General features: G+C 58.3%; 2 protein-coding genes across 7 annotated transcripts; one reads left to right on the top strand and one right to left on the bottom strand.

Moving 5' to 3' along the window:
* The first annotated feature begins 201 nt into the window (after positions 1–201).
* Positions 202–8951, top strand: RRP7A (ribosomal RNA processing 7 homolog A). The gene is made up of 7 exons (XM_059080953.2): positions 202–306; positions 1931–2073; positions 4266–4391; positions 5132–5249; positions 5561–5658; positions 5993–6191; positions 7354–8951. The coding sequence occupies exons 1-7, from the start codon at positions 234–236 to the stop codon at positions 7437–7439; spliced, it is 843 nt and encodes a 280-aa protein (XP_058936936.1). The 5' UTR covers positions 202–233; the 3' UTR covers positions 7440–8951.
* SERHL2 (serine hydrolase like 2) lies at positions 7804–23053 on the bottom strand. Of its 6 annotated transcripts, none has more exons than XM_059080945.2 (12): positions 22941–23046; positions 21981–22130; positions 21754–21867; positions 21511–21552; positions 21067–21086; positions 20542–20616; positions 18969–19078; positions 18509–18588; positions 12572–12606; positions 11089–11171; positions 9157–9253; positions 7804–8223 (listed from the first exon to the last, which is right to left on the bottom strand). In XM_059080945.2, the coding sequence occupies exons 1-12, from the start codon at positions 22942–22944 to the stop codon at positions 8104–8106; spliced, it is 930 nt and encodes a 309-aa protein (XP_058936928.1). In that variant the 5' UTR covers positions 22945–23046; the 3' UTR covers positions 7804–8103. The 6 variants fall into 6 exon arrangements, with proteins under 6 accessions (XP_058936928.1, XP_058936927.1, XP_066866424.1 ...); XM_059080944.2 differs by having other exon boundaries at positions 22935–23035; XM_067010323.1 differs by having other exon boundaries at positions 22906–23019.
* Between the last annotated feature and the right edge of the window lie 124 nt (positions 23054–23177).

The following is a 23177-nucleotide window of genomic DNA, read 5'->3' as shown; positions in this document are numbered from 1 at the left end:
CAGCTCTACGCCATTTACCCCTACATTCACGCGCAGACTTTATTCCGAGCAAATGAAGGTGGCGCCCTGGGAGGACGTTGGGAGGGAGCGGGCGGGGTGGGGCGGGGAGTAGGTGCTGGGATAAGCAGGCCTGGAATCGAGGGGCGGGGCCCCCAGGCGGCGCCGTCGTCACGGAACGGCTCCCTGCGCCGAACTACAACTCCCAGCAGCCCCCGCGGCTTCCGGTTGGCAAGATGGTGGCGCGCGGGAGGAAGCGTGTGGCGCAGGACTCTGAGAAGGGGATTCAGAGCCCGCCGGGCTACTCAGGTGAGGGGCTACGGGACGCGGGGCCGGGGGACGGCCAGGCTTCGTCGAGAGGAGGCTCGGGGTCGGCAGTGGCTCGGGGCCCCCAGGAGCAGCCACACGGTTGGACACGAGCCCCGGAAGGTTGTGAGGCCCGGGGCCCGCTAAGACCCACGCGGCGCCCTGTTCCCATCTGGCTCCACTCGCCCGGGACGAGCCTAGTTTGGCCAGCGCTTCCCTTGAGTGAAGCCACCTCTGTCTACACTCTCCCAGGGCGAACCCGCGTCCGTCTACACTCTCCCCCTGAGGTGCGACCATCCGCTTACCAGCTCCCCTTTGCGGTTCCTAGTCCAGCCGCCTCAGCGCTCACCTGGCCTGTGCCCTCCGCACTGGTTCTCCTGCCTTTCGTTTTCCACCCAGGAGCCAGAATGTTCTTTCTAAAGTCAGATTTAAATCAGATCTTGCCTCACACGCCCATACCCACTGAACTCCCTCCAGTGGCTAAAGTTAGCACCTAAAACAAAATCGAGACATCCCACCATTGACCTGCGCGGCCCCGCATAGCCTCGCTCCAGCTAAGCTACAGCTCTGTCTTTCTGTTCCTCTGAGGCAACAAGCTCTTTACACCCTCAGCATTTTTGAACTTACTGGGTCTCCTTCCTCAGACAGCTCTGCGCCGTTACATGGCTTCCTGTCATTCTGGCCTGAGCTTTAATGTTTCTTCCTCAAGAGTTGGTCCCGATCGATGCCTCTCCTAAGGCTTCTGCCACCCATCACCCTGCACTACTTCACTCTGTGTGTTTCCGTCCTGTTTGATACGACCTTGTTACAGGTTTACTTGTTGTCCTTTTCTCCCTTCACTATGTGAGCTTCCTGAGTGCAGGGATGGCAACTGTATCCTCACTGTGCTCTGAAGAAGGTGGTGAGAAAAGCAGAACAGTCCTTAGCTTGAGGAGGAGTAAAGTTTATGGGAATGCCAGCTGTGATCCTGATCGTCGCACAAGGGACGTCCCTGGCGGTCCGGTGGTCAGGACAACGTGCTTCCACTTCAGGGGGCACGGGTTCGATCCCTGGTCGGGGAACTAAGATCCCGCATGCCACGGTGTGGCCAAAAAAAAAATCACACAAATAGAGACACAGAGACCATGAGAGAAGTTAAGAAGGCACAGAGCATGTGGGTCTAACCCGGCGTGTAAGGCTTTCCTGAGGAAGTGAAGTGAAAACCTGAAGAATGGGTGGAAGGACCAGAGTTGATGTTTCAGGAAGGGGAGAGCATGTGTGAGGCCCTGGCTTATCGGAGGAACAGAGAGGAGGCCAGAGGGGCCAGCATGTGGTGTGGAGGGGAGAGGGTGGGGTGAGAAGAGGCTGCAGAGGTGGCCACGGTAAGGAGTTGGCTGTTTACCCCAAGAGCAGCGGAGTTTGAACTCCTCTCCTTTCGCATCCTGTTCACATTCTGTCTCCCGCAAGCTTGGGAGCCCTTTCTGGGCAGATTATCTGTTCACCCTCCCAGCCTGCATAATACCCTGCGCAGGCCTTGCCTAGGGGAAGGGCTCAGTGAAGGGTGGATAGACAGAGACACACAGGACTCGAAAGGGACAGCCTGAACCTGACTTTCATGCTGTCCCCCCCGCCCCCGTTTTCCTTCCAGCCATTCCCATCAAATTCTCTGAAAAGCAGCAGTCTTCTCATTACCTCTATGTGAGAGAGCACAAAGTTCGAGAAGGCACCAAGTCTTCCTGGCCTCAGAAACGGACCCTTTTTGTCCTCAATGTGCCCCCATACTGCACAGAGGTAAGCTGGTGTCTGGGAGGGAACCTGAGCCTGGGGCAGGGTCTCCAGGCGGAGCTGGGCTCCTACAGGCCCGCCACCAAGTCCTTAGTGGTGCAGTGGAAACAGCTGACGGAGGCCCTGAGGGCTGGTATCTGTAAGGCTGCCTCTCTCGTGACAGGAGATTGGCCTTTTAAAGGGTGTTGTAAAAAATATAATTCTCTAGGGAACCCAGAGCTTTTTATGTGTTACCCAGAATTGTTTGAGTTATGTGGTTTTTTTCCCCTGATTATAAAATTGATACACGTCCATTGCAGGTACTGTTAATAATACAGCTGAAATGTTCTGTTGCTTATAGCGATCGATCGATGCATAACTGTCTCTGTCTACCATAATTCTATATGAAGACAGACACGTGTTCTCAGACATTTCTCTTGAGTATTGTGAAAGTTGTGCCAACTACTTGTGTGACGTCTGACAACATAATCATTGTCTTCTTTAAAAAAAATTGAGGGACGGGATTTCCCTGGTGGTCCAGTGGTTAAGACTCCGTGCTCCCAATGCAGGGGGCCCAGGTTCGATCTCTGGTTGGGGAACTAGATCCCGCATGCCACAGCTAAGAGTCTGCATGCCACAACGAAGATCCCTTGTGCTGCAGCTAAGACCCAGCACAGCCAAATAAATAAATAAATGTTAAAAAAAAAAAAAATCTGATACACGTCCATAGTAAAAAATAGGAAAAGTAGAAGAAAATAAAATTACCTCTGAGTCTACTATGCAGACATGTCTGTTAATTTTTTTTTCACAAAAGCTGTTAAATTTAGTATTTCATTAATTTACAGAAGAGAAACTAAGGGAATTGCTGGATTTTCGATGTTTTTTTTTCAGAAAAGAAATACTAATTTCTAAAAGATTCCTCTAAAAAAATAAAAAAAATAAAAAATAAAATAAAAGATTCCTCTACAGTTAAAGAGAAAAAGAAACAATGAGAGGAGAGGGTGTCATTTTTAACCTTTACTGAAGACTAGTGTATGTATGGAGAAGGGCCTGGACCCAAGTGTAGCACTCACTGCATTTCACAAACTGAGCAAACCTGTGTCATTGGTACCCAGGTCGAGAAACAGAACATCACCCGCACCCCCAGAAATCCCGTCCTGCCCCTCCCCCCACCAGCATCCTAATTCCAGCAGAGTAGATTTAACTTTTTTTTTTTTGGCTGTGCCTCGCGGCATGTGGGATCTTAGTTCCCCAACCAGGGATTGAACCCGTTCCCTCTGCAGTGGAAGCATGGAGCCCTAATCACTAGACAGCCAGGGAATTCCCAGATTTAACTCTTCTTAAATGGCTGATTCAGGTAGTAAAACTTAGTTGGTTGTCTTATAAAATCAGACTACTCAGAATAAAACTAAAAATGTCCCCACCTGTTCTTGTAATAATGTTTTTAAAAAGTTGAGAACCCTCTCCTACTTTATGAATCATTCACTTAAAAAAAAAAAAAATTATTTATTTTATTATTTATTTATTTTTGGCTGCATTGGGTCTTCGTTGCTGTGTGGGGGCTTTTCTCTAGTTGCGGCGAGCAGGCGTTACTGTTCCTTGCGGTGCGCGCGCTTCTCATTGCAGTGGCTTCTCTTTTTGTGGAGCACGGGCTCTAGGCACGCGGGCTTCAGTAGTTGTGGCACGCGGGCTCTAGAGCGCAGGCTCAGTCGTTGTGGTGCACAGGCTTAGTTGCTCCGCGGCATGTGGGATCTTCCCAGACCAGGGCTCGAACCCGTGTCCCCTGCATTGGCAGGCGGATTCTTAACCACTGCACCACCAGGGAAGTCCCGGATCATTCACTTTCAAATGGAGAAATGCCTTTCAGGAACAGACCAAGCGTACTCTGGGCACATGCTTCTACAGAGTCCTGTCATAAAGCCAAAAACCTTATACCTGAATTTTGTCTCACCTCTGTCTCCTGCCTCCCGAGTCCCCGGCCAGTGGACTTTTTACCCACAGCTTTGAACATGAAAATTCACAAGGTTGCTGTCTGGGGCCGTGGGGGGCCGGGGTTGTGACCTCTGTGTGGTGGCTTGCCCAGGCCCTCTGTGCACGCCCCTAGGTTGGACTCTGAGACCTTCTGGGCCCCAGTCCCCCGGCAGTGCTGCCCAGGGCGGAGGGAGGCTCCAGAAAGGCCCTGTAGCCGCTCATATTGTGCTTCTCTCCGGCCACGGCAGGAGTGCCTGTCCCGCCTCCTGTCCCCCTGCGGCCCTGTGCAGTCGGTGGAGTTACAGGAGAAGCCGGATCTTGCTGAGAGCCCTAAGGAGCCAAAGTCCAAGTTCTTTCACCCCAAGCCAGTTCCTGTAAGCCTCCACTACTGGGGTCTGCTTGAATGATGGTGTGGGTTGGGCTGGGGCAGCGTCCCCAGTGTGTCAGGGGAAGGTGGCGTCGGGGGTGGCAGTGGGATTTTCAAGCGTCGCCTGTGCTCAGGCCAGCCCTGGCCTCTGTGGTCTCGGAGGGCCGTCAGGTAAACAGCTTCCACGCCTTGCCCAGATTTGCCGTGTCCTTTAGCTTCCTGTCCGGCTCTTTCCATCGTCCTGGGTGAAAGCTCAGAGGCGTCTCTGCTCGCTGCCCGAGGGGCCTCCCTGAGCCACCCGCTGCGTCCGCATTGAGGTCGATGCTTCCTTAGGCTTGGTGGCCTGGGCCTCGTTTCCCTGTGTGCCTTGAGTCCACACCTCCTGCTGTTTAGTGGAGTCTGAACTAATGAGCGCCCCATCTGTCTGTCCACTCCTGGCCCAGGGAGACACGCTCTTCACTGAGTCCCTCCCACACCTGGAACAAAGTCCCGGAGTGTCTCCCCTCTCCCTGGTGAGCAGGTGGGATCGGGTCATTTTTTAGCAGAAGGTACATCACTAGGAGTGTGGCCGCCCCAGCCCTGGATTAGAACAACCTCCTGGTTACCTTCACGTTCAGCAACAGCCCAGCACGCCTCCCCCAGCCCCGCGACACGCCAGGCTGAGGGCAGTGGGGAGCCCCTGGGCCAGGCCTGGGACGCCTGGGAGGATGGGAAGGCTCCCGGCACTGACGTCTCTCCTCCTCCCAGGGGTTCCAGGTGGCCTACGTGGTGTTCCAGAAGCCACGTGGGGTGGCAGCTGCCTTGGCCCTGAAGGGCCCTCTGCTGGTCTCGACAGAGAGTCACCCCGTGAAGAGCGGGATTCACAGTCAGTAGCTTGGGTGCCAGCTGGCGCCTCCTTCCTGGGCCCGGGTCGGGGAGGGTAGCTTTGAGGGCTGGCATCTGCCGTGTCCCCTCGCCCTCAGAGCAGGTGTGGGAGGCCTGAGCTTGGCACTCGGGGTGGGCATAGGTGAGGGCCCAGCTTGCCACCACTAGGCTCTTCCTCACCCCCGAACTCTGGCCCGCGAGCCTCCGTCGCTGCGGCCTGTGTGAGAAGATCCCGACTGGCCTGCCAGGTCCTGGGCGGGGCCCCGAGGGCCGGGCCTGGAATCCCGTCTCTCTCGCTCCCTCCTCCCGCAGAGTGGATCAGAGACTACGCAGACTCGGTGCCGGACCCCGAGGCCCTGAGGGTCGAGGTGGACACGTTCATGGAGACGTACGACGAGAAGATGGCCGAGGTGGGGCTTCCGCACGGGCGGCTGGTGGAGTGCAGGCTCCTCTCTCTCTGCTGAGTCCTGGGCCTCCTGGCTGGGTCTAACACGTAGTCCCGGAATGGTCTAGGGAACGGACCGTCGAGGGTGGAGGAGGAGGCAGCGTTGGCACGTCTGCCCTCCGCCCTTCCCCCGCACTCAGCCGCTCACACTGTGCCGGGTGCAGAGGGCGCAGCCGGCGCCGCGGTGCCAGGGTGGTCCTGGGCACGGGAGGGAGAGCGGAGAGGAGGAGGTGAGGTGCTCCTGGGGCTGCAGGGCGGCTCCCGGGCACCTGCCCATCACAGGGCCACGTTCTTTGCAGGAGGAGGCCAAGGACAAGGAGGAGGAAGGGGTCCCTGATGAGGAGGGCTGGGTGAAGGTGACCCGCCGCGGCCGGCGGCCGGTGCTCCCGAGGACGGAGGCGGCCAGCCTGCGGGTGCTGGAGAGGGAGAAGCGGAAGCGTGCGCGCAAGGAGCTGCTCAACTTCTACGCCTGGCAGCACCGCGAGACCAAGATGGAGCGTAAGGACGCGCCCCGGGCCTCTGTCCTCCGGCCCCCTGCCCTGCGCGCCCGGGCTGTGGACGCGGTCTTGTGGCCGCGCTGCCATCCCTGGCCGGACACGGAGTTGCTGACGGCAGGCGCTAGGCCTGCGGGCGGGTAGGGCGTTCTTGGGCGCAGACTTCCCAACAGGCTCTGGGGTTAGGGTCCCAGCCCGGCAGCGGCCCCGTGTCATGGGCTCCCCGTTGCTCCCGAGGCAGCTGTGGGTGCCTCTGGGTATTGAGGCTGCACAGGCGCCTGGGATGTAGGCCCCACCTCCAGGCCCCTGTCAGCGTCCGGCAAGGAGCCACATGCAGAGCATGGCTTTCAGGAGCTCACGGTGGGGCTGTGTTGGGGCGGGGCGGGGGGCCCCTGACCACGTGTGGCTGCTCTCGGTGGCAATGACGCCGAGCTCGCGGCCCGGGCCGCCTGGTCTCCTGCTGGCAGGACGGCTTCCCCGTGGACCCGGGAGAGGGTCCTGGCCTCGCACGGGGGAGGCCCTGACCCCACCGCCGGGTCACACCGTGCTACCACCCGCCTCACTGCTCCTGCCCACCCCTCCTTCCGCTCGTTGGCTCTGCGCTGCTCTGGACCCGCCTGACGGGGGCCTCCACCAGCACCCCGTCCTTTGGGCTCACAACCCCACACCCGGCGCCCCGACCCGGTCACTCGGTGACTAGAGTCGTCGCGCGAATTCGCTGGCGGTCTCGGGGTGGAGGCCCCTTACTTATCCCTGACACGCGCCCCGGCCTGATAGCTGCCGTGAGGAGGGGCTGGGAGAGGCGTCCCGGGGGTCTCCCAGCAGCCCCAGAGCCGCCTTCCTTCACCGTGGGGGGCGTGTTGGAGGCGGGCTGGTAAGGGGCGAGGCCGTTTTGCTCTCTGCTTTCTCTCTGACCTGAATTTTCCGCCTGAAGCCCCGGCGTGCCTCCTGCTCCACCTCAGCCTCTGCCCTCCGCCCCCTCCGCCCGGGCTGCAGTCCGGTTCCAGCTCCCCCCGCACAGGCGACGGGGTTCCGTGCTGAGCGCCCCCAGCGGGGAGTGGGGGCTGAGGGAGGGGCTGCTGCCCTCGCGAGTGGGGGGCAGCAGGGGCAGCTCCCGCGCGGCCCGTCTGACCCGGGGCCTTGTCTCCTCTTCCCTGTCGCCCCAGATCTCGCGCAGCTGCGCAAGAAGTTCCAGGAGGACAAGCAGAGGATCGAGCTGATGCGGGCCCAGCGCAAGTTCCGACCCTACTGAGCCTCTCCCGCCCGTGGGCCCCGTGGAGAGGGGTGGTGACTGGGTGGCAGTGCGTGGCCAGCGAGGACACGGGGCCTGTGGCACATCTCAGAGGTCGTGCTCAGGCTGAGGAGCCACGCGTCACCCCCAGAGATCTGAGCCCCCGTGATGTGGGGTGCAGGACGGTGTCACCCCTTGGTTCCCGTGCTTCGGCAGTCCTGGGGCTCGGCGCAAGGACTCGGACTCCGGAAGCCACTGGCCCAGGAAGTGGCTCCGTCCCCAGCCTGTCTCTGGACTCTCCTCTCAGGGCTGAGTGTCTGCTGTGTTCTCTCCTTCCTCCTAACGAAGAAGCCCCCGTGGGCGGTGAGACAGCCTGAGAAGCAGGGAGGCTACGAGACCATTTATTTTCCGTGTAGCTGGGCGGCAAGGAAGGCTACAAAGGGCCGCTGGGCCGGTCACAGGACGGGCGACTCCCACAGCCAGATGCCGTCTCCCCCTTGAACTCACAGATGTCAGAGTCTCATATCCCCTCCGCGCCCCCCACCCCAGCTCTGCCGCAGGATTCTCTTCCGGCCACGCTGGCCTTTGGGACCAGGGGGCCCTGTCCCCACCACGCCTGGCCTCGGCTTGGGAGCTGGGGGTCGGGGGTCGGGCTGAGCAGGCACCTGTAGCCCCGGGCCCAGAGCTACAGCTGGGCTGGGATCCTCTCCTTGCTCTGTAGAAACGCGCTGACGACACCAGCCATGTGCTGGGGTTGGTTCATGTGGACGTAGTGGTTGCCGGGGACTTGCACGTACTGGAACCTCTGGGGAAGGGAGGGGACACGTGGTGAGGTGACCCAGTGGAGGGCTCCGCGGGCCCCTCTGGCGCATTGGGTCTCTCCCATGGCCCGCTGCCTCCCAGTGGTTCCGAGTGTCCACCGTCTTGGCAGGGACTGACCCGTGGCTTCGCGGGCCCCCCAGTCACAGCACCCCTGGGGGGAGTCGGGGCCTGGCTCGAGCCAGTGAGAAAGGCCTGTCTGGGAGGGAAGCGCCCCAGCCCTGGGGTTCTGGGCCATTCTGAGCTGAAGTGAGCTAGGCTGGGAAGGGGGCTGGTAGTCGGGGCTGCTGCTGGGTCTGACCATCGTATAAGGTCCACTTGCAAAAACAATAGACCATCAGCCTTTCAAACTTGCCCTTGCCTGGGAGAAAGGCCGACAAGGCAGGAAGGCACTGCAGTTGGCCAGCCAGCCACGGGCTTCGTCTGCGTGGGCCCCAGGGTCAGGTGTTCGCGGTGGATGATGGTCATAAAATGCCAGGTGCTCCCAGGAACCAGGCAAAGGGCAAAGTCACAGCACACGTCCCAGCCCTCCAACTTGGAGGCTAGCACCCACCGATGGGACTGGTCACCTGTTCCCGTGTGGAACCCTAGGAAATTGTGGCAGCGCTGAGTTGGGTGTGGCCCGGGGAACACATGAGGACAATCAGCGCTGAGTTGGGTGTGGCCCGGGGGACACATGAGGACAATAAAACCGGGAGATCCTGCCGGTGAGAAGTCTGCTTTCTGTGCTGATTTATATGTGACCCCAGGCCTCCAGGGACCGCAGCAGGGAGTGAGGCCTGGTAGCTCCTGGGGGTCACCTGTTAGACCTGCGGCCAGACCAGGGGTCCCAGTGCAAGAAAAGAGATGGGTGAGCTGGAGCCTGGGGCGGCTGGCAGCGCCTCCTGCAGCCCAGCTGCCCTGAGCCCTGTGTACCCACCTCTTTCAGGACGGATCTCAGTGAGTCGGTCACAAATAGCATAAGCTCCTTGTTGGCGTCGTTCTCTCTCCTCACATCATAAAACCCTTGGGTTGCTCTGGGAAACGAGAAGAAAGGTTCGTCTGGGACCACCTCCTCGCATGCTCCCCTCCGGCCCTGGTCTCCCCTCTGGCCCTGGGCTCCCGGCTCTGCGACCCAGACCAGCCCGGGCACCCCTCTGACCGTCCCCCAGCTGGGTGCCGTCGAGCCCAGGCTTAGTTCAGGACTGAGTTACTCAGGCCCCGCAGGCGCGCACAGCTCACTGAGGCCTGCACAGTGAAGCAATTCCGGTTTATCCCAGGGGACCTGGCCGTGGTCACAGCCACTGAACGGCAGCGCTGGGGTCTGAACGGGCTCAGGGTCGGCGCGTTCTCTTCCTCTTTGTTAGCAGCTTTATGGAGATAATTTCACCCATTTAAAGTGTTCAATTCCGTGGATTTTGGTATATCCAGAGTTGTGCAACCATCACCACCGTCAATTTCAGAACATCACTGATCACCTCAACAACAACAAAAAACCCTGCACCCACGGTTTCCACATAGAGCTCCGGGTCTTACACAACCACTGACCGGCCTTGTCTCTATGTATGTTTCCCTATTTGGACTTGCACGTGCATGGAATCATATGCTACCTGGACTTCTGTGACTGGCTGCTTTCCATTAGCTTAATGTTTTCAAGGTCCACCCATGTCATGGTGTGTATCAGTGCTTTATTCCGTTTGTCACTGAAAAACAGCCCATTGTATGGATGGAGCATATTTTGCTTATCCGTCCATTCATGGACATTTAATGGGTTGCCTCCAACACTCTATCCGTTCTATTTCGAAGGATGCTGCTGTGTGCACAGATGCTGGAAACACACCTAGGAGTGGAACTGCTGGGTCATTGTAATTTCATGGCTTGAGAAACTGCCAGACTTATCCAAAGTGGCTGCACCATTTTACAATACCAGGCACTTCCCTGGTGGCGCAGTGGTTAAGAATCCGCCTGCCAATGCAGGGAACACAGGTTCGAGCCCTGGTCCGGGAAGATCCCACATGCCGCAGAGCAACGAAGCCCGTGCGCCACAACTACTGAGCCTGCGCTCTAGAGCCCGCAAGCTACAACTACTGAGCCCGCGAGCCACAACTACTGAAGCCCGCGCACCTAGAGCCCGTGCTCCGCAACAAGAGAAGCCACCGCAATGAAAAGCCCGCGCACCGCAACGAAGAGTAGCCCCCGCTCGCCGCAACTACAGGAAGCCTACACGCAGCAACCAAGACCCAATGCAGCCGTTAAAAAAAGAAAACAAAGTTTACAATCCTACAGCAGCGTGCAAGGGTTCCAGTTTCTCCGCCTCCTCACCAACACTTGTTATCTCACTTTGAGAGTCGGGCCTGGATTTGCCCCTATCGAGTCCATGCCTTCTAAACCCCTGTGCTCGGCAGATGTGTCCCTGGAAGTCACAGTTCCTGCCAGTCCAGGATGGCTGCACGGGAGTGGGTGGTGGCACCTAAGCCACACCAAAGGATGTTCACTGTGCCGTGGCACCCAGAGGCAGTGGATGGCTTCTGGCTAGCGGGTGGGGGAGGGGAGGACAGCAGACAGAGGAGCCACGTAGGCCTGGGGATGTCAGGGGCCCGGGGTGGCTGGAGGACTGGGGAGGGCGAGGGCCAGACTCCAGTGTCTGCCGGTCTCTGTGCCTTACCTGGGTGTGCCCCCCACAGACACAGACACCTGCTGAGAAGTGCAGTCCTTTCCCATCCCCAGCGGCCCAGCCCTCCCACTGCCTTGCCTGCCTTCCACACACCAGCGGCCGGGGGGCTGCCCAAGAAAGATGGCAGAGAGGTCTCACACCAGGAGACCTGGAGATTCCTGGCACTACGTCTGTCTGGGGCACTTGGTTCAGACTTACTTGATGAGCAGGACGCGGGCCTGCAGCTTCCTGATGGAATGCACAAACAGCTCTCTGCTGATGAAATTGAAGTAATACTCTGGCTGCAGAGACAAAACCCCAGTGAATTCTCACCACGAGGCCCTGGCACTGCCGGGGGCAGAAACGGGTCTCTCTTGGGAGCAGTGGGGGCCCCTTCGCCCACCTAACCAGGACCAAACCCACTGCCCAAACGTATCACTGCCTCAACAGGGGGCTTTAAGTCCCTCAGGCCAGAGACTTCCCCCCTCCACCTCCAAATCTGTTCTCCCTCTTCCTGGGCTCATGGCTGCCCAGCTGGACAACATGTCCCAGACTCCCCTCAGCCAGGTGTGGCCATGCAACTAAATGCAGACAAGTGACCTGGGCTACCGCTGGGCTTAGGTTTGGGGACTGAGGCGTCGCCCCTCCACATCTCCTTTCCTGGTCCACCGCTGCCCAGCCAGCTCAGGCATGAACTGCCCCTCACCCCCTCCTACCCCAGCTTCTCAGCCTCATTTCTTAAAAAAATTAATGTGTTTATTTATTTTTGGCTGCATTGGGTCTTCGTTGCTGCGCGCAGGGGCTTTCTCTAGTTGCAGCGAGCGCGGGCTCCTCATTGTGGTGGCTTCTCTCGCTGCAGAGCACGGGCTCTAGGCATGCAGGCTTCAGCTGTTGTGGCACGTGGGCTCAGTAGTTGTGGCTCGCGGGCTCTAGAGCGCAGGCTCAGTCGTTGTGGCGCACGGGCTTAGTTGCTCCGTGGCATGTGGGATCTTCCCGGACCAGGGCTCGAACCCGTGTCCCCTGCATTGGCAGGCGGACTCAACCACTGCGCCACCAGGGAAGTCCCTCTGGCTTTTTTCTCTTCCTCTCCATCTCTCCTTTGACCTCCTTTTCCTAGTCCACTTCCATCCTCTGATCTGTATTTTTCTTTTGTAATTCAAGTATAACTTACAGCAAAGTCCACAGACCTGGGTGTCAGCCCATCATGGCCTTTGACGTACAGATGCGGCCGTACAACCATGACCCGGAGAAAGGCCTGGAACCCTCAGTGCCCAGCGGGCTCCCTTCAGGGGTTTCCTCCAAGGGCACCCCCCCCAGATCAGTTTTGCCACTTTTGAACTTCATATACATAGAATCGTTGTGTTCTTTTGTGGTCTGGGCTTCTTTTGCTCTGTAAATGTGTTTTCATTCATTCCTGTGTGGTGTTCCATTGTATGAATGTATAACAATTTACGCATTCTATTGCTGACGGACATTTGGGTGATTTCTACTTTGGGGCTGTGATGAATAAAGCTGCCAGGAACGTTCTCATACATGCCTTTTGGAGCACACAGCACACATTGTTGCCGGGTATATATCTAGGATTGGGATTACTGGGCACAGAATTTACGTGTAGCATAAATATCACGCTATGCATATTTTACTACCACAAAGGAAGAAGCAGCAAGCAGCCGGCGGGCGCGCCGGCGACAGCAGTACTCACCCTAGTGATCCTCCGGTCTCTGTTCAGCAACAGCCCTGGGGGGAAGCATGGAGACACGGCGTCAGCGCCAGCTGTCAGGGTGGGGGGGACTCAGCTCGGCTCCCCTGGGCCCCTGGGCCCCTGTAGCCGGGGCTCATTTCTTCAGCCTGGACCTGCAGGGACCACCCCCAACATCCTCTTGGGATCCAGCCAGAGCAGAGGCTTGCCCACAGCTACCCTGCCACGGACAGGAACGCCCGTGCAGGTGCCTCCCCGGCCACCCTGGAGGGTGGCACACAATGGCGGTGGTGGGACAATTACCCGCCCGGTATCGCAGTCTCATCTCTGAGAACCTTAAAATGGTCACTCGGATCTTTAAGCGCCAGGAAGTGTCCAAGAGCCAAGGATCGCATCATCACTTGGTGGAGAGAAATCGAGCCAAAAAAGAAAGGCTGGAGGGGTTGAGAGGCCTGGGTGGTCCCAGCTCCAGCTGGCTTCTCTGCCACGGTCCCAGTGGGGGCAACTTGGCCTCACCTAGGGAGGATGGACACCCAGCAATTCCCGCCTGGGCAATGTCTCCTCAAGACAGGGCTGCCGGGGGACTTCCCTGGGGGTTTAGTGGATGAGGCTTCGTGCTCCCAATGCAGGGGGCCCGGGTTCGATCCCTGGTCGGAGAACTAGATCCCGCATGCCTGCCACAACCAAGAGTCTGCATGCTGCAACTAAGAGTCCACATACCGCAACTAAGGGTCCACATACGGCAACTAAGAAGCCCGTGTGCCACGACGAAACTCCCACGTGCCACAACTAAGACCTGGCGCAGCATGCATGCATGCATAAATACTAAAAAAAAAAAAAAGGGCTGCAGGGTCTCAGGGGGAGGTCACAGAATCTCAGACCCTGGAGGCTGCCTGATGTGAGCAGCTCAGGGAGTCAGAAGGGGAGACAATACGGTGACGTGGGTCACCCCAGGAGAACATGCCGGCCAGGAGAAGCAAGGCTGCTCCCTCCTCCCTACACGCCTTTGCTCAAATGCCACCATCCCAGCCAGGCCTCCTGGACCTCCCCTTTACACCCATAAACATCTTACCAGAGCCCCTCCATCCCCCACTGATTTATTTCTCTCCATAACTCCCAGCTCTTTCTTTCTTTCTTTAATATTTATTTATTTGGCTACCTCGGGTCTCAGTTGCTGCACCTGGGATCTTCATTGTGGCGTGCAGGCTTCTCTCTAGTTGTGACTCCCAGGCTCCAGAGCATGTGGACTCAGTAGTTGTGGCGCAGGCTGAGCTGCCCCGTGGCATGTAGGATATTAGTTCCCCAACGAGGGATCACACCCGCATCCCCAGCATTGGAAGGTGGATTCTTAACCACTAGACCACCAGGGAAGTCCCTCCCGGCACTTTCTAATGCACTCTATCGTTTACCCTCTGCTAGATCATAGCTTCCAGGAAAACAAGGCGTTTGGTCTCTTTTTAATTCACAGCTGTTTTTTTTTTTTTTTTTTTTTTTTTGCTGTATGCAGCCCTCTCCCGTTGCGGAGCGCAGGCTCAGTGGCCATGGCTCACAGGCCCAGCCTCCCGGACCGGGACACAAACCCGCATCCCCTGCATCAGCAGGCGGACTCTCAACCACTGCGCCACCAGGGAAGCCCTTTAATTTATTTTATTTATTTATTTTTGGCTGCGTTGGGTCTTCGTTGCTGTGTGAGGGCTTTCGCTAGCTGCAGCGAGCGGGGGCTACTCTTTGTTGTTTTGGTTGCTTCTCTTGTTGTGGAGCACAGGCTCCAGGTGCGCGGGCTTAGTAGTTATGGCTTGCAGGCTCTAGAGCTCAGGCTCAGTAGTTATGGTGCACGGGCTTAGTTGCTCCGTGGCATGTGGGATCTTCCCAGACCAGGGCACGAACCCGTGTCCCCTGCATTGGCAGGCGGACTCTCAACCACTGCGCCACCAGGGAAGCCCCACAGCTAATTGTTGATAGAGGTTCTTAGGCATCTGTGATTCAAAATACTTAGAAGGACCACGCCATTGGAAGGTTTTCTGGTTTCCGCTCTACTAGATCATCTCAGCCTGATCAAACCAAGGCTGAGGCTTCTGGGCTGCCTTCAGCTCTGGCCACGACCTCCCTGCACAGATGACTGGCCCTGCTGCATGTGCAGGACCAGGGGTGAGCCCTGGGTCCCCCACCCCCAGGCTCACTGCCCTCCTCCTTCCTCCAGGCCTGGGTTTCAGGTGCTGAGAGGATGTGAAAAGACTTAAAAAGGGGGTTTTCTTGGGGGTGGAGTGACCCCCAAGGTACTGGGGACCCCCATCGTGCTGTTTTCTCTGCCCTGAGAATTGCTCCTCCCTGTGGTCAAGTCCTCCAGCTCTTTTCAAGCCTCGCTTCCACCTGACACATCCTGACGTACCCCAGGCACTCCCGCAGCCAGCTGCTTTTCTGTCTGCCTCTCCTGTGACAATGACCTTTGTGAGGGCAGGAATGGTGTTTCTCACACCAGTGGGCCAGCGCAGATGTCACTTAAATAAGGAGGCCAGGGGCTTCCCTGGTGGCACAGTGGTTAAGAATCTGCCTGCCAACGCAGGGGACACGGGTTGGAGCCCTGGTCCCGGAAGATCCCACATGCCGCGGAGCAACTAAGCCTGTGTGCCACAACTACTGAGCCTGCACTCTAGAGCCTGCGAGCCACAACTACTGAGCCCTCGTGTCACAACTACTGAAGCCTGCGTGCCTAGAGCCCGTGCTCCACGACAACAGAAGCTACGGCAATGAGAAACCCACGCGCCGCAACGAAGAGTAGCCCCCGCTGGCCGCAACTAGAGAAAGCCCGTGCGCAGCAACGAAGACCCAATGCAACCAAAAATTACTAAATAAATAATTAAACAAATAATTAAATAATTTTAAAAAATGAAATGGTTTTGAATGCAGGAGATATTATCAGGACCATAGACTCCCTGCGTCCCTGCCAACAGTTACGGACTGTGACACTGTGATATAACAAAACATATATTTTAGTCCTGGTCCTTGGCTCCTGACCAGAGCTCCTAAAAACTTCATAATTTCCTAAAGTGGTGAAAGTGCAAGGAGCATCTTTTGTCTGAACATTTGGTCTCTGACACAGAGCTCCTAAATCCCTTGGCATTTCCTGGGCGATAGGAGTGTCTTTTGTTCTAATGAGGTGACCCTTGGTGGGTTCTTGATGGCTTCAGGATGGGGGCTGGTCCCCAGAAAGATCAAGCCACGATTAGGAACATGGAACTTCCAGCCCCAGCCCGGCCCTTCGGGGAAGGGAGAGCGGCTAGAGCCTGGGTCAACCATCATTCACGCCTACGTGATAAAGCCCCCATAAAAATCTCTGAGTTTGGAAAGCCTCTGTGTTGGTGGATACCAGGAGGTATCAGGATGGTGGCTGCACCACCCGCTTCCTCTGCGGGGACCTGCCAAGGTCATGGACTCACCCGCATAGGCTGGGCAGAGTGGATGCAGCGCCCGCCCGCACACGGCAGGGTCTCCGCGCAGCTGTTCTTGCTGAGCGAGCGGAAAGCAGAACGTGCTGCCAGGTGTTGCCATTTTTCAAAAGAAACCAGAAATCTCCACTTTTACATCAACTCTCTCTATTCTAAATATGAGCAACCTATTCAAAATCCCCCTCGTGCCAAATTTCTGTGTTTAACCCGCGCAAGTCAAAAGAAATCACGCCCGCGGCCCCAGGGCGGCCCAGCCTGTGACACGGTCTGAGCACCCCCACGGTGGGGCGGCTGCACGGGGCGGATACTGACAACGGACAGTCCTTGTCATTAACCCCACCCGGAGCTGGACCTCCCCTCCTTCACGCTAACACGCTGACCTCATTTCTCGAAGGCCTGGGCCAGGGCTGTGATGGGAACGCAGATAAGAGGTCAATAAAATAGGAGCCGACCGCCTCCCGTTGCTCCCACAAGCCTGATCGAGCTCGAGCGCCAAGCCCTTGCCGGCGGCTCACCTGCATCGTGGGGTTCAGAGGTCACCTTCTCCGCAAGGCCAACCCAGGCCCTTCTACCGAACATCCTGAGCCCCCTACCCGCTGTTTCTTCCAAAGCCCTCTCACCTCACACTCTGTGAAGACGTGGGGAGAGAGTCACACACGAGCCAAGGAGCACCTGAGGCCACCAGAAGCCAGGAGACAGGCACGGACAGCCTGCCACAGCCCTGCCAGCGCTCTGGCCTTGGCTTCTGGCCTCTAAAACTGTGAGACAGTAAACGTCTGCTGTTGAAGCTGCCCCATCTGTGGGACTTTGTAACGGCAGCCCTAGGGAAGGAATTCAGAGTTGGGGGGCTATGGGGTTGGAAGATGGAGGTGTGTGCTGCTCCAGAACGGAATGGGGGCTGTCAGAGGCTCTGGGGCCTGAGGGGAAGGGCTCAGGAGGAGCCTGGAACGCCAGCGCCCCCACTGTCACCCCGCCCACTTGGGTCTGGAAGGCTGCTTGGTCTTCTTTTAGGTTAACCCCGGGCCTCCAAGGGCCACACGGCTGCGGAGGGGCTGGGCCCCACACAACGATCCAGCCGCCCGCGCGCTGCCCACCCCTCCCACCTCCTCTCCCCACCCCCGACGAGTGGCTCAGCGGACAGACGTCTGCTCACTGTTTCATGTGACCCTGGGCTGGCCAAATCGGCTTCCCGGGCCAGGTGCACATCTAATTCTGGATTAGCCCACTTCTGCACGGGGGCCCCTCTGGCCCGCCATCTGTGCCAGCACGTCAGGGAGGCTGGGGCGCACGGCCCTCTGCCCTCGACCTCCCTCCTCCGTGACGGATTTGCAGGGAGGGGCAGACAAACGCTCAGAGACCGGTAACCAAGACAGGAACGGGTCTCCGACCCACTTAGGTATATTCCACTTGACCTAACGGTGTGTTGGCAACTTCTGAGAAAAATTACGACACAGCAGGGACTTCCCTGGCGGTCCAGTGGTTAAGACTCCACGCTGCCACTGCAGGGGGCACGAGTTCAATCCCTGGTTGGGGAACTAAGGTCCCGCATGCCACGTGGTGCGGCCAAAAAAAAAAATATTACAGCACAGCAGACCTCTGGCTTCTCTGGAGCAGCTAGAAATTCCGGCCACAGGAGACCCGAGTTCCCACGTGGGAGCCGCCCCCCTGCAGGGCACGCGGTCTCAGTGCCACGATCCCCACCACTTCTCACAGCCCCACTCCCAGCAGCCGGGATAATTTCAGAACTTGTTCAGCTCCCACAGGCATTTGGGGTTTTGACCCCTGCCTCGTTTGGCTCTTTATAAACTGAAGTCACCTAAGAAGACCAGGGAGTCTGATTGCCCACAATCTCTGAGTTCCTGGGGCAGTCACTGCCAGCAAGGGCACTTGTGGATGGCGCCCCCTGGAGTTGTGCTAGCTGGGTACTGGGCCACCAGGAGAGGGCGGGTGTCTGTCCTGGTTCACCATGATCCTGCAGCCTCGCAAGGGGCTGGGCACAGAGCGGACTCCGAGTAAAAGGTTTCCTGAACGAATATGTCGGGAAATAAAGTGTAGAAAACACAGGCCTGATGCTGCCCTGAAGCCAAGGTGCCCCCAACTCCACTTCTCCATTCCGAAAACCAACTTCAAAGTCGCTCGCCCCATGGGAGTCCTCAAGCCTAGCCTCGGACACCAGGCACCCACCACACAGCATCAGCAGAGCAGGGCTGTGCTGTACCCCAACATTTAGTCCCAAGAGCCCTGACAAGCTCCCCACAGGACGCGGCTTTCCAGGATAGGCAGCAGCCGTCTGACCTGGGACAAGGCGCGTGGCCCTTCTGAGCCTCAGTTTCTCCTGCCTGAAATGGGATGAAAATAGGGCAGGAGGAGCACTAAATGAGATACTTTTTGTAAAGCACCAAGTCTCATGCCAGCAGCCGTAAAGCTTAGCCACCATCATTCCTCAGTAAGAACAGTGCCAATAAGCAACGGCCTTGGACGGCGAGTTCCTTACCTGTGGCCACCTGTGTGGTTCCTCTCTGCAGGAGGAGTTTCCCACACTCGTCTCCCACATGACTGTTGTTCTTCAGGAACCTGGGGGAGACAAGGGGGACACTGGATGCCTTGAGGCAGGGGAGGCCAGATGAAAAGAGAGGAGGGCAGGGAAAAGGCTACCCCTAGGACACAGGCCTGTACCGATGGGGATGTCTGCATCACTGGGGGGCGTGTGGAGAGGGGGGTAGAGAGCATGCGGAGGGGTGGGGTGAAGGGCATGGCCACAGAGTGGGGAGAATGCAGATAAAGCCCCAGCTGGGCGGCTAAGGAGCGCCAGGTGAGCACACAGAGGAGCAGGCTTGCCGTGGATTTGCGAGTAGGAGAAGGAAGCTTCCTCCGTGCCCCAGAGATTTCCTCCCTCCGTGGTCCAGAGCTGCCCCAGGCCTCTGACGCTACCGGTCTCACCCGCCGGCACCCACCCCTGCAGCATCTCCTCCGGGCTGACCACTTGCGAGGGCTTCTTGGAGGCCTCCACCTGCAGCATGTGCTCTATGGCTCTCCGCTTGTAGGTCTGCATGTTCTCCAGCTCCTAAGGATTCGTGGGTTCTGCTGGGTGGGCTCCCAGCTGCACGCACACAAAGGGGGCTGCTCCCTCGCCCAGCCCCGCCCTCCACCCGCAGCAGCCCCTCAGCTGCACACCTGCCTGGCCCAAGATGCATCCTGACCCCGCGGGCGGGGGCACGGGATCAGTCCTTGCCTGTTAGCCCTGTGACTGCCTTGGTCACAGCCAGCCCAGCCCTGCCTGCGGCCCGGGACAGCTGAACAGATCAGGTTGAAGATGGAGGGGAAAGGACATCTCTGCCAAGTGCTCTGCAAAGGTGCGCTTTCGGGGTCCATAGGTCACGGACCATCCAGGGATGGAAACTTCACCTGTTTTAATTAACACTATCACTCCACGTGATGGCGAGGAGATGGCAGAGGGGGTATAGTTCGGGGGGCTTGCAGTGTACCATTTCCAGCCCAGCTCACCCTCACAACGGCCTGGCCTTGTCCACGGTCCACTGCCTGGAGCAGCAGTGGAAAGTGACACTTCCATCCACCCCCTGAGAGTACAGGAGACAGGGAGGACCAGTCACCAGAACCACCCAGGAGGAAGCCCCCGGGGGCACCGTGTGTGTCAACTCAGTGGGTGAAACTGGTAAAGAAGTAAGAGTGGCAGCCTCCGATGTCTCGGTGAATCCTCACAGCAACCTACGAGCTCTCTGTTCGTGCAACGCACGTTTATTGAGCACTTACTATGTGCCAGGACTGGGCAGGTGGTGGTAAAGAGACAGCTATGGTCCTTGCCCTTATGGAATTTGTGGTCATTTTACGGACAAGAAAACTGAAACTGATGAAGGACCCGTGTGAGGATGAGCCCTCGGGAACAGAATGACCACCTGTCAGAGCTGGAGGGCACCTCCACAATCCTCTACTCCAACCTCCTCATTTTACAGGTGAGGAAACTGAGGCCCAGAGAGGCAAAGGGACCTGCCTAGGGTCACAGAGCAGGGCAACGGCACAGCCAGCGCTCAGATGCAGAGACAGCACTGGTTGTTGTCGCTGGTGGTGGTGGTGGCGAGAGGGGTCAGCGCTCTTCCCACGGGTCCACACTCAGGTCTACTGTGTGTAGTTGGGCGGTGTGTACACAGCTCAAAGGTACTTGCTGAGCACAAGTGCCGGTGGGCCCGCCCAGCCATGCGCTCCCGGCGCTTCCTCAACCCGCCGCTTCTACCCTCTCTCACTCCTGCCGCCTCGTGACCCACCTGGCATTCTGCAGACTCCAGGCCGCACACAGGGTTCCCAAGGATGACCCAGGCCCGCACGCCCTGTTCCTTGCCCACTCCTAGGGTGTAAGTAGCATAACCCTATCCTCCGGGGGGCCCCTGAGGCCCCCTGTCTACCCTCTGCCACCTCCTCCAGCCCCACTGAGGGAGGCAGGGCTGAGGGCACTACCTAGGACCGGACGCAGGTCTCCCCCAGCAACAGCATGCATGAAAGCCCTGTCCTTACGTTAGTTTCCAGGACAAATGGGAAGGATTCCAGCAAGACAAGTTTATCCACCATCTCGGGGAAGATACAGGAAAACTATAATGTGACACAAAAGGGGAAGATGAAGGGGAGAGGAGGCAGGGAGAGGGACCCACGTTTTCCTGTGGGGACTCCGGTGTTTTAGGCTGGGGAAAGGGTGCTGCCCAAGAGGCCAGCAAGAATCTCCTATCCCTTCAGGGCACCTTCCTCTCCCCTACTCCCAGTCTGCATCCAGCATCAAGCTCCTGGCCCTGGTGATGGCTGGACTCCAGGGTTCTCTGTGACACAGGAGATGGGCAATGTTGGAACACTTAACTCCCCCAGGAATGTCCTCACAACAGTGATTATCACGGGACCTACAAAGGAAGCTGGCACAGTCACTAAAACGCTGCCGGAAACTCCCGATGTGAGGAGGCGCTTCCCTTTCCAGGTAACTTGCCCTTCGTCCTCCAACTCTCCCCACCCCACCCGGAGCAGGAGCAGAGATGGTCACTGCAATCTACTCACCATTCCACCCACAGTGCCACCTGGGGGGACAAAAGAGTAGTTGGCTGATATTCCCCAGCTCTCAAAGTCCTTCTAAAACTCCTTCCCAGGGGTCGAGCCACCCCGGAGCCAGGGACCAGGCTCCTGTCTCCCACCAGCAGGCCGGGCTCTGCATTCACTATGAAACTTGAGGCTCCCTCTCTGGGGCCACGGGGTCCCTGCATCAGACCTGACCCTGTTTCCCTCATAAGATCCGGAGACTGCTATCTACGGGGCCACGTGTCTCTTGGGGAGCTACCTGAGGCCAGAGGGCATGGTGCCCAAGGGTCAATGTCTGATGAACCCCCTCCATCTCTCCTTGCAGTTTCAGAAGTGCAAGGGAAAGGTACCTGGGTACCAACTCCCCTCCCTTCCTCACAGCCCCACAACCCAAGACCACTCAGGTGTTGGCCAAAGTGTACTCACCAAAACTGTGGCCCAGGAGGGAAAAACGGTTCCATTTCAGGGCTGAAAACAGACGGAGCCAGGTCTGGATGGGCCCAGCCTCCCCGCACCCTCTGTCCTGCAGTCAGTGTGCTCGGGAAATCCCTCCCCAGCATCTGGGACGCCCCACTCAGAAAACCCACTTAAAGGGGCCCCAGTTCCACAGCAGGGTTGGAACTCGCAGGGGGAAGCGAGACGAACACACAGGCTCTGTCTCTTACTCACCTGCCGCGACCCTTCGGACCTCACTCACAAAGTTTTGGTGGTCATACAGGAAACCTGGGCTATAATGGGATGACAGCCCGTGACCGCCGAAATCCATGGCAACGTAATAAAAGTCTGAGACAGAGGAAGAGGGTAGGGGAAGGCGTCTAGGTCAGCCACCTCCCCTTCCTGATTCTCGTGCAGTCCCACTGCCTCACCCCTTGGCTTCCATTCAGCCTCACGCCCACCTTTGGGGAGAAGAGGAATGAGTCTGTCGAAGGAGTTGGCATTGTCCAGCCACCCGTGAAGGCAGAGAACTGGGGGGCTCTGATGGGAGCCCCAGGCTTTGGCAGCAATGTGGCCCCAGGGCATAGCGAGCTTCAGCTCTGAGATGAGACCTGAAACACAGAGCGACCATTCATGGAGCCTGCACTTTCGGAGCCCTCATCCACGCCCAATGTGTCCAGAGCATGGGCGCTACCCAGGGGGCTCAGCTGCCTGCGCTGCCCCCGGGGGTTATGGGAGAGAGCCAGATGAGGAAAGCTAAGCTGGGTCCACTGGGGGAGGAAAACCTTGGGAGGGCTTCACAGCAGAACTTTCTAGAATAGGTAGGGGGGTTAGCTAGGCCTGGGCTCTGCCACTTGCTGGCTGTGTGACCTTGAGCAAGTTACTAAAACCTCTCAACCCTCAGTTTCCTTTTCTGTCCCTTCGCAAACCCAGAAACTGAGGCACCGGGAGGTGCAGGCCATTCTCCAGGTCACACAGAGAGAATGAGGTGGAGCGAGGACGGAGCGCGGGCGGCACGACCCCAGGCCCCAGTCCTGACCACCGGGCACTACACTGTCTCCGGCCTGCTCGAGTCAGGGCTGCGTCTTCCGTCGGCCAGGGCTGACCTTTTCACCCTTCAGGCTCTCCCGGCCGGCCTGAGACCTGCCTGCCCCCCCGACGCCCGCAAGCTCGCTTCTCTCACCGGGGGCTCCCGGAACCCTGGGAGGTCAAGTGCGGCCAGGTCCCCGACCCCCCGCCCCCCAGCCGGTGTGGCTCGGCCTGCTCCACAGGCTGCTGACGCAGAACTTGCTACCGCCAGGAGGGCGGCGAGCCCCCCCACCCCTCCGCGGTCCCAAGTAAGTGGGTGGGCGGATGGAAGCGCACACGGGTCCTCCCCCAACACACTCCGGCCTAAGGGGCCCCGGACTGGGGACCTTCACCCATCGCTCGTGTCCCGCGTTCTCAAGGCGGCCGTCTCTCCATCCAGCTAAGTCGCGCCGGAGCCTAAGGCCGCCAGAGTTCCGGGTTCCGCCCTTCAGCGGCCAGCCCCGCCCCGCCCCGCCCCGCCCGCAGGACTTCCGGCGGGCTGGCTGCATCTCGATGGTGGTGGGACCTGACCCTCAGCTCCCGCCCGCCGCCTGCACGGGGAAAGCCGTCAGCGCGCGCCCGGCGCAGGC

This window comes from Kogia breviceps, chromosome 12 (genome assembly GCF_026419965.1).
Source record: "Kogia breviceps isolate mKogBre1 chromosome 12, mKogBre1 haplotype 1, whole genome shotgun sequence".
Lineage (NCBI taxonomy): Eukaryota > Metazoa > Chordata > Mammalia > Artiodactyla > Physeteridae > Kogia > Kogia breviceps.
This window is presented reverse-complemented; position numbering and strand designations above follow the sequence as displayed.